We start from the raw sequence: 10,569 nt of genomic DNA on the forward strand, positions 1-10,569 counted from the left end.
TTGATAAATTATCTCCTTTAATCTTTATGACATTTGCATCACATGACCATTTCATAGATAGGGATCCTGAGGGTCAGAGGCTCAGTGACCTCACTGCCCAAAGGCCACAAAGCTAAATGCAGATGTGCGCTGACTGCAGTGCGTGGTCTTCCTAAGCCTTCTGTTGGGGCTGAGCCCTCCCTAGCCACCCGGTGGGCCTGGTCTCCAACCTGCGTCCGGATCCAGATGTTCTCACAGTTCTGCTGCCCACTGTGGCTGGCTTCTCCGGACCTCGAGTTATCCAACTGGGAAGTGAGGGTGTCGGACTGTCCTCAGGGTCTCTTCCAGGACTAAAAGTCCGTTCCGCATTCTGTGAATTTAACTGCTTATTTCAGCTGTTATGTTGGGATGATTACTGGATCACTGAAGCCAAAATTTTTCTGATTCGTTCTGGATAAAGTTATTTATTTGTTCATTTTTTACTTTTTGGCATTTTCTCAGATTCCAGAAAGGAAAAGCAGAGATCACTAAGCCTTGGGTACCTCTAAGGCTTAACCACAAAAATTAAACAACAACAACAAAAACCCAGCAAAAGCCATTGCCATATTTACCTGTTTTTTAATTGGGATTTTGTTCAGGGATTACTCGAAAGGACATGGGAGTGATTTTATTTTTTCTTTGTGATTAGAAAGGAGATGCCGTGTATCGCCGTGTAGTTACCAGTTACTTCCAATTAATGTCTAATGAAGAAGGGGGAAAAAAAAGGTAGTTGCCAGTGTGAAGTATTACCTGGAGAGGTGAATGTAGCTGTAAGAAGTCATTTTTAGGTAATAAACCCAAATTACACCAGTGCTGTGAGCATGCACATTTGTCTCAAAGTGAGAAAAATTGAGAGCAGTGCTAGGTGTTGTTAGGCTGTTGCAGTATATAGGGGGGGGGCTGTTTTTTTTAATTTTATTTTTTTCAGCATATTATGGGGGTACAAATGTTAAAGTTACCTATATTGCCCTTGCCCCCACTACCCCCTTGAGTCAGAGCTTCAAGCGTGTCCATCCCCTAGTTGGTGCAAATCGCACTCATTATGTATGTATATACCCATCCCCTCCCCCCCTCACCTGCCCAATGCCCGATAAATGTTATTCCTATATGTCCACTTAGGTGTTGATCCGTTAATATCACCAATTTGTTGGTGAGTATATGTGGTGCTTGTTTTTCCATTCTTGGGATACTTAATAGAATGGGTTCCAGCTCTATCCAGGAATATACAAGAGGTGCTATATCACCGTTATTTCTTATAGCCTTAATAGTACTCGCGTGGTATACATATACCACATTTTATTAATCCACTCATGTATTGATGGGCACTTCGGTTGTTTCCACATCTTTGCAATTGTGAGTTGTGCTGCTGTAAGCATTCGAGTGCAGGTGTCTTTTTCAGAGTGACTTTTGTTCTTTTGGGTAGATGCCCAACAATGGGATTGCTGGATCAAATGGTAGATCCACTTTTATGGCCTTAAGGTATCTCCATATTGCTTTCCACAGAGGTTGAACTAGTTTGCAGTCCCACCAGCAATGTAGGAGTGTTCCTCTCTCTCCGCATCCACGCCAACATTTATTGTTTTGGGACTTGTTAATAAGTCACTGGAGATAAGTGATATCTCATTGTGGTTTTGATTTGCATTTCCCTGATGATTAGAGATGTCGAGCATTTTTTCATGTTTGTTGGCCATTCTTCTGTCTTCTATCGGAAAGTGTCTGTTTGTGTCCTTTGCTGGGTAGGCTGTTAATGCCATGATGTCTCTCTTGCTTTTCAGTTTTTCCCCTACATCCTGTTACTGTTCGCCATCCTCCTGTACCTGCCCCCTCTGTTCTGGCGTTTCGCAGCTGCTCCTCATCTCTGCTCGGACTTGAAGTTTATCATGGAAGAACTTGACAAAGTTTACAACCGTGCGATTAAGGCAGCAAAGAGCGCACAGGAGCTTGACTTGCGAGACGGAGCCTGCCCAGTTCCCGGTGTTGCTGAGAACACAGAGCAAAGGTAACTTAGCCCCAACAGGTAGCGGAGCTCGCCAGGTTTTGTAGTTCTTTGTCATTTCTCAGGTTTTGTATTTCTTTGTCGTTTGTCCTGCCAGCCTGGCCCTAGAGTTCCCATCACTAGTAGGTTGGGAGTGGGGAGGGCGTCATCCACCTAGTGACAGCCCATGGGAGCCAGGGATTCTCGCTCTGCCCAGATCTCACCTCCTGAAATGCAGTTCTCACGGGGGTAGCAGGTTAAGGTACCACGTGAAGCTTGCTTGCTTTGTTCCGCTTACTCTGTAATGGAGAAGCGCAGAGGATTCCAAGACAGCTAAACTGAGAGAAGGGATGTGAGAGACGTGAGGAGGAGTAAGCAGTGTGCCTTGCCTTTCCACAGCCTTCCTCTGTGGTTCTTGTTCCTGACAGTAGGAATCATAGGAATAGCTCTCAGGTTTTGAGTGCTTAACATATCCCAGACACTGCGTTGAGTGCTTTATGTACATTATCTCATTTAACCCTGAGAACAACTTTTTTTGAAACAGAGTCTCTCTCTGTGTCCTGGGCTAGAGTGCTGTGGCATCAGCTCAGCTCACTGCAACCTCAAACTCCTGGGCTCAGGCGATCCTCCTGCCTCAGCCTCCCGAGTAGCTGAGACTACAGGCATGTGCCACCATGCCTGGCTAACTTTTTCTATATATTTTTAGTTGGCCAATTAATTTCTTTCTATTTTTAGTAGAGACGGGGTCTTGCTCAGGCTGGTTTCTTTTTCTTTTCTTTTTTTTTTTTTGAGACAGAGTCTCGCTTTGTTGCCTAGGCTAGAGTGAATGCCATGGCATCAGCCTAGCTCACAGCAACCTCAAACTCCTGGGCTCAAGCAATCCTCCTGCCTCAGCCTCCTGAGTAGCTGGGACTACAGGCATGCGCCACCATACCCGGCTAATTTTTTCTATATATATATTAGTTGGCCAATTAATTTCTTTCTATTTATAGTAGAGACAGGGTCTTGCTCTTGCTCAGACTGGTTTCTAACTCCCAACCTTGAGTGATCCACCTGCCTTGGCCTCCCAGAATGCTAGAATTATAGGCGTGAGCCACCGCACCCAGTCAGAACAACATTATTAACTAAGTGCATTTATTTACCTCCTCTTCCCTTTTTTTCCAGATAAAAACACTGTCCTATAGCTGTAAATGGGAGAGGGGAACCTGAACTGTGTCTGCCGGACTCCCCAGCCTGTGCCCACACCCACTGAGCTGTCCCCTCTCCTTGCCTATAAGAAGCATATGTGAGGCCGGGCGCGGTGGCTCACGCCTGTAATCCTAGCACTCTGGGAGGCCGAGGCGGGCGGATTGCTCAAGGTCAGGAGTTTAAAACCAGCCTGAGCGAGACCCCGTCTCTACCATAAAAATAGAAAGAAATTAATTGGCCAACTAATATATATAATATAAAAATCAGCCGGGCATGGTAGCTCGTGCCTGTAGTCCCAGCTACTCGGGAGGCTGAGGCAGGAGGATTGCTTGAGCCCAGGAGTTTGAGGTTGCTGTGAGCTAGGCTGACGCCACGGCACTCACTCTAGCCTAGGCAAAAAAGTGAGACTCTGTCTCAAAAAAAAAATAAAAAAAAAAAATTAAAAAAAAAAAAAAGAATCATATGTGTTATAGCTGGGCTAAAAAATTCTTTACCTTATTCTGCATACTTTAGTGAAAAACTATAAAATAAAAAAAAAAAGCAGTTCCTATTCAGGAACTAATTAATTCATTTAATTAGTTTAGCATTTCCTAAGTACCCAGTGTCATGCTAAGAATTTCTAAATACTAACTCAATTAATAATTTTAATATCTTTAAAATATTAAGGGGAAAAGTATTTTATGATTGCTTTTCCTCCTTTTTTTTCTTAACCTAATTCTCTAATACTTTAATGAAATTATAGGTAGACAAGTGTGGGGGTTTGAGATTTTTAGTGTGACATTGTTGATTGGATGTATTTATGCCTTTAATATTTGATGGTCTTGGTGAATGTCTAAGCTTATTTTTTTGTTTCCTTTTTTTTTAGTTTGTGGGAGATATCTGAAAGCCACTTCAAGTACCCAATTGTGGAGCAATACTTGAAGACAAAGAAAACCTCTAATAACTTAATCATCAAGTACATTAGCTGCCGGCTGCTGACACTCGTCATTGTACTATTGGCATGTGTCTACCTGGGCTATTACTTCAGCCTCTCCTCGCTCTCGGACGAATTTGTCTGCAGCATCAAATCAGGGATCCTGAAAAACGACAGCACCGTCCCTGATCAGTTTCAGTGCAAGCTCATCGCCGTGGGCATCTTCCAGTTGCTCAGCTTCATTAACCTCGTGGTGTATGTGCTGCTGGTTCCTGTGGTTGTCTACACGCTGTTCGTTCCATTCAGGCAGAAGACAGACGTCCTCAAAGTATACGAAATCCTGCCCACTTTCGATGTTCTGCATTTCAAGTCCGAAGGGTACAACGACTTGAGCCTCTACCATCTTTTCATGGAGGAGAATATAAGTGAGCTCAAGTCCTACAAGTGTCTCAAGGTACTGGAGAATATTAAAAGCAGTGGTCAGGGCATCGACCCACTGCTACTCCTGACTAACCTTGGCATGATCAAGATGGATATTGTGGATGGCAAAACTCCCATGTCTGCGGAGACGGTGGGAGAGGAGCAGGGGGACCAGATGACAGAGCTCAAAGGTAGGGTTAGCTCTACAGGGCAGAGGCCACGGGACCCCACGTTGGCGCCTTTGCAGCGGCCTTTTAGGAATACTGACAGTCTTTACCTTGCCCATCATTTAAACTATTTTCCAAGCATGGCCTCAGGTAGAACCCCTCAGTATGGGGGGGAGACAGGGAATGAATTGGTGTTGCCCCAAATTTCCAAAGAAGGAAAACATCTTTGCTTTTCCTGGCGGTTTTCTCTTCTGTCCCTTGCTCTGTCTCATATGCTGCTGCTTACTCCTCCCTGTTATCTCGCTTTCTTGTCTTCCTGGCTTTTCTCTCTGTGCCTCTGATCTCCTGGCCTGTTCTCTGACTTTTGAAAGAGACTAGAAGGTTGTTTGTTTAATGATTGTCTTGACCTAACCTTGCTGTGCTCTGAAGTTAGGCTAAGAAGCAAAATGTGGTGTAAAGCAAAGAATACGAGATAGATTTTTAGCAGAAAAGACGTTGGTTAGCACTGATAGTTCCTGCCACGCTTCTGTCATAAATAATTTGTTTTCAATTTTGGCAGGTCTGAACATACCGAGTGAAACTATAGCAAATAATGGAGCGACGAATGCACGGCAGAGACTTCTGGATTCTTCTTGCTGATGATTTTTTTTTCCTTGAACTTCAAATCTGTGACTTCTGCAACATGGGATTCACTTTGGCTAAAGCATAAAGGACCTCCCTGTTGGGGTCACAGCTGATTTGCAGTAAATGGTTCTCGGTAGAGAGACGAAGCATGTCTTGATGAGTCCCTAACGAAAAGTGTTATGGAAGAACGTCCATAGTGTTATGGACATTCCAAGTGTTACGGCTTATGGACGTCCCAGAGGAAGGGACTTGGAGATAGGTAACCCGTAGCAAGCAGGTGTGTGTAAGTCCTCATCACATGAAAAGTGGAGAGACCAGGATGAGTAGTCAAGAGAAGTAGCCCTTTTGAGAGCCTCGGAGAAACATCTTGCTGGACCCACGGTGCGATGAGACCCAGGGCTGCTAGAGAGCAAGCACTTTGGGAGATTTGTTTTGTTTTACAAAATAATAAGTACAACAGGACATAATTTAACATCAATCTCTTATGTGCACTTAATGACTGTTAGATGAGAAAAGTATTCACCGGCTAACTAATGGCCCACAGGTCCACCTGTTCTTGCCTGTGTCCTAAATTGGGTGTAAATCTGGTGCCTTGGCTCTTGCACACTCAAGCTCTCTTTACACTTACCTGTCAGCTTGGCTACTGGAGGTCCCGTCACCACTGTTTGTTGCACTCCGCCCACGCTCTGCTCTGACCGAAAACTTAGTTAAGGAGATGGAATATCAAGGATGTTCACAGCGGCTTCAATTCAGGAAAGAATGCTTCAAAAAGAGCCCAGCGGAGAGATCTGAACTGACAGAAGTTAATTTAGTCACTTTCAAAGAGGCGTCTACAGGGCGTTCCCCTGTTATCAAAGGCATTTCAAGCAGGATTTTAGTTCAACGCATTAATGGAACACAGGAATATTTAAAGTAAAGGACACTTGGCCTGATATGATAGAGCACATGAGTGACATTGGTGTGCTCCATCCATATGGTGTGCTTGGAGCCAGAACAACTGAGAAGTTTATTCTGTTTACATTTAAGCACAGCTTTAAAAATTCATTTTAATTTATATATAGTGTTAGGATTTAGGCCGTTTGTGAAAACCATTCTAGCATTAATGGAGAATTATAGAATAAAGGTTACAAATGGATGGATAAGACAGTGCGAGCATCATTTCACAAACGTTTAAGACTGACGCAGACTATATGAAAAACTGTTCCCAGTTCTAACCATGTAAATTGATCTGTGTTCGTGTTTTTTACAGAAAAAAAAAAATCTTTAACATCTGTGGACATTCCCATTTTTATTCTTAGCAAGTTAACACATAGTTTAAGTGAGTCATCCTCAGGAACCACAAAGTTTACTTTTGACTCTTAGGGACAGTTGTTTACCTAATCAAATTACTGTTTTGTGACGGACAGAAATTATATAAGCTGCTGTCTGCCTTTCAGAATTTTGAGAAAAGCAGATTTTATTTGTGCTTCTGTGACAGTTTCTGAAAGCTAGTGATAAATATCAAGGTTGCAATCAGTGCTTTCAATTACTTTCTATTCCATGACATTTATTACTGTTGAATTATAGTGTGACTTAGAAATGGCGGTAACCAAATGATTGATTTTGCTACAATTTTTATACCACTGTTTCTGAGATAGTCCATCACAATTCTCTACACTGGTTTCTTTTGAAAATTTGCAAAGATGTATGAAATATATTTTTGTAGAATATGACTTTTTTTCCAAAAAGCTCCTTCTTCCCTGTAGACTGCCCCTAATTTGTATTTTGAAGTGGTAGAAATGGATATTTTATTTTAGGAGGCCAGGAACTCTCTAAGCCTCACCACATGTAATCCTTTTATCAAGAGTTTGTATAATTGGGGTCTTGGAGCTCACTAAGCTCCAGGAGGGTCTGTGATGTCCCAGACGCCAGGAACAGGCTGGGTGTGCAGATATGAATAGGCAAGAGTAAAAGCAGCAGAGACAAAGGCAAGGAGGAGGAGGAGAAGGCATAGCCACAATAAAGGCTCTGCCAGAAAACTCCTAGCAAATGCTGTATGTTCTTGGGAGACACAGTATTTTCTTCTCTCTCCCATAGTTTCTGTAACAGCTGGTTTTGAGTCTAGTTATAACTTTTTCCCAGAGGCAGATACCCTCTTAAGGTTCTTTAGCCACATACCCTCTAGGCAGAAGTTTGGGCAAAACACTAATAGTGATCTTGAACAGTAAGGGCTCTACTTGCCTTTTGAGTCTTCCCTTGCAGGGAATGGGGAGAACAAGCCTGGGGAGGTGGCGGATGAGTGGCAGTCGTGGCTCCAAAGGGCTAGTATGGATGTCTGGTGATGCTTTCGAGCTTGGGAAAAAGTATTATTAGGAAAGTTAACTCATTAGATAGATCTTTAGATAGATCCTAAATGACCACTCTAGGGTAACTTTCTAGCTCATGTCTCTCTAGTAAACCACTGTGAGGCTGCTGAACCAGACTCGTAGCAACAGTGTCACAGCTAGAAATGACACAGGTCATTGTGAAAGCAGTGTTCACACCTTTAATTTTACCAGGGGACAGGCAGAGACCTCTAATGCCTAGGTCCCTAAACTGTGAGGGGTTACAAACCCCCTTGCAAATATTTTTAAAGCTGTGGCCCCTCTGCTCAGATATACACACATTTTAAATGCACCTGCAGCGGCCATGGTAGTCTGTGCATGAGAGGCTGAGAAGCCGTGCCCTAGAACGGCAAGCCAGCAAGCCACGCGGCACAGAACGGGGCTCCCTTTGCCCTTGAGAAGCGACTTCTTCCAGCAATAAGACTCGGCCGTCTGTTTGCTTTAGTTGAGTCATGTTTGCATACTTTTGAGTGAACTGTACCTTTTGAGTAACTGCCTTCATGTTCTAGAGTGAGACTGAGCAAGGTCGGTCAAAGTCCGAGTGGCAGCAGCAGGCCTGGGATGACCAGGCAGCCTATGTGGACGGCTGTTTTCTCCCCGGCCACAAGGCGTGGTCTTGCAGATTCAAGTAATTGTCTTGGTCTTGCAGATTCAAGTAATTGTCTCTGCTCAGCATGTCTGGAATATGGGGAGGATGGGCGTAATACTTAGAAAATGCTTTGTCCTGCTTTACAGCTGTGCTGTGAGAAAGCTAGAAACTTCCATCTGCATGGCGGGTCTGGTTTGCATGAATATGTTTCGCTGGAGGAAGCTACGTGTCCACTGCGGCCTTTGTGCTGTGAGAATTAGGTTCAGCCGTGAGAGGTGGATCCTTAGACACCTTTTAAAATGTGTCCATGTTTGGCTTATTTTGCTTATTGTCAGTCCGGGGTCCATTAAACATCTCTGAAGGTAGGAGTTTTTCTCTACTGCTGTAGCACAAGCTCCTAAAACAGTGACTGGTGTAGACTGGGCATTCTGTAAATATTTGTCCAGCGAATCAACAAATTGTTAGGATAAATCCTAGTTTGTTGGCAACTTTGATTTGATTTTTAAAGGATAGATGGTTCCCCTGCAAGAGAAGGCGATGGGAGGCCCATTTGGCCCCTTGGTAAAGAGAGGAATATTTCCGCAAATAAATAGGTTTCCACGTTAAGTAGTGACTGTCCTTAAGCCTTTTATTGTGGAGCAAGTCGTGACCACTTTCTAAGTGCAGTCCAAGTTCAATGTTGACTCGCAGTCATTAGGGAAATTGAGGTTTTGAAGGTCCTGGTCTCAGCAATTCCCCAGAATAAGCCTCTTGAAAGGGGATGTTGATTGAAATGTGCAATTACCAGTAATTGAGGTTTTTATCTGAGGGCACCAAGATGAAATGGCTCCTTCTGAGCAATCATTGACATTTTGTCCCTATTTTCACAAGTAAAGTTGAGACCTTTAAAAAGATTGACAAAGATGATACTGTGTCTTATGTGGAATATAATAGATATTAATTTGTGATTGGTTTTCTTGCCTGCTTTAAATGAAATGTATTGTGTTTCTGTGTTCTCCTTTTAGCTGTAAAAATACTTTGTCACCAAAGCATGCGGTTTAATCAGTAATTGTTCCGCAAGTTCCTGAAAATTATGAACGTTCCTTATGCCTTGAGTGCTTTTTTCCCTGCCCACCAGAGGAGAAAAATCCTTGCAGAATTCTACAGGGTTACAAATGTTCCTTACAAAAACTGAAGCCATCAGCTCCTCTTTAAAACAAGTTGGCTTTTTAAAAGCACCATAATTACAATTTAATGGTATTCTGTAAAGTGGTGCTTTAGGCATAATTTAAATTCTTTTTAATGACTAAATTTCTACAAAACTTTTAAAGAAACACGTGTATTCTTTTTGCTGTCATTGTAAGAATGCTGCCAAGGGATGAAGAATAACTTTAAAAGTTAAGACCATCTTGGTTTCATTTCCACAAAGATCTGAAGATGAGGACGAATCATAGTGTTCGAAATGATCCTTAAAAAGATACAAGAATCTTGAAAGCTTTGCATGTTGGTGGTCATCATTATTGTGTTTTAAATTTCCATGAAAGTAAGTCACTTAGGCAAGGTCTGCATTCTGACCATGCTGACTTTTTTTTAACAGAGGAGTGAAAGGCTAAAGATCAAGGCTACAATGTCCATAGGTAAAGGTGAAGCAATGTTTTAGTTCTGCACTGTTTGTATCCACCTAAATAAAACTTCTTTGAGTAATGAAAAATGTCTTAATATTTCTTGCCTTCCCTTTAGGGAGAGTCATTTCATGGAAGATGTAACAGGAGATGAGTCGTGAATCGTCTTGAGGCTCATTTCTCTCTGCTGGATACAGAAAATGCAGCAGACTCCGTTACTACTTTCTAAAATCCAGCTGGCAGCAACTAGAAGAAGAAAGTCCTTGATTAAGGGCCCACAGATTCTAGAATTTCTAAAGCAGAAATCACATGCTTTCCGATTGAGTATTGTTTGCCTGGGCTTGGGAAAGAAGGAGTAGGGGTCATGTGCTCTAAACGTGGGTTGGCCTGTCCAGCTCTCTCAAGAGGAGGACTCCTTTGTACAGTGGTCAGTTAGTGCAGTTTACTGTTGTGGGTAATCGGAGCCATGCAAAATCTTAGTATACAGTGCCTGGTATATAGTAAGTACTCCGTAAGTGCCAGCTTCAATTATCGTCACCAACTCTTGCTCACCAGCTATGCCCCATGATGGCAGGCACGCCCACAGGAACCTTGGATGTTGCTCCATAACAAATCACTGCAAACTTAGCAGCTTAAAGTAATACACATTTATCATCTCAGAGTTTTCTGGGTCAGGAGTCTGGACAAGCTTAGCTAGGTCCTCTGCTCAGA

At 42.9% G+C, this 10,569-nt stretch overlaps 1 protein-coding gene across 2 annotated transcripts in view; it reads left to right on the top strand.

Moving 5' to 3' along the window:
* PANX1 (pannexin 1) overlaps window positions 1–9,456 on the top strand; it is a 51,075-nt gene extending 41,619 nt beyond the window's left edge. Inside the window, exons 3-5 of one of the 2 annotated variants that reach the window (XM_076002444.1) lie at window positions 1,794–2,017; window positions 4,047–4,548; window positions 5,241–9,456. In XM_076002444.1, the coding sequence (XP_075858559.1) occupies window positions 1,794–2,017; window positions 4,047–4,548; window positions 5,241–5,246 (732 nt within the window). In that variant the 3' untranslated portion in view covers window positions 5,247–9,456. Of the gene's footprint in view, window positions 1–1,793; window positions 2,018–4,046; window positions 4,706–5,240 lie in introns of both variants that reach the window. The other variant, XM_076002443.1, reaches the window with a different exon arrangement.
* The last annotated feature ends 1,113 nt before the right edge of the window (window positions 9,457–10,569 follow it).

Source organism: Microcebus murinus, chromosome 4 (assembly GCF_040939455.1).
Source record: "Microcebus murinus isolate Inina chromosome 4, M.murinus_Inina_mat1.0, whole genome shotgun sequence".
NCBI classification, from domain to species: domain Eukaryota; kingdom Metazoa; phylum Chordata; class Mammalia; order Primates; family Cheirogaleidae; genus Microcebus; species Microcebus murinus.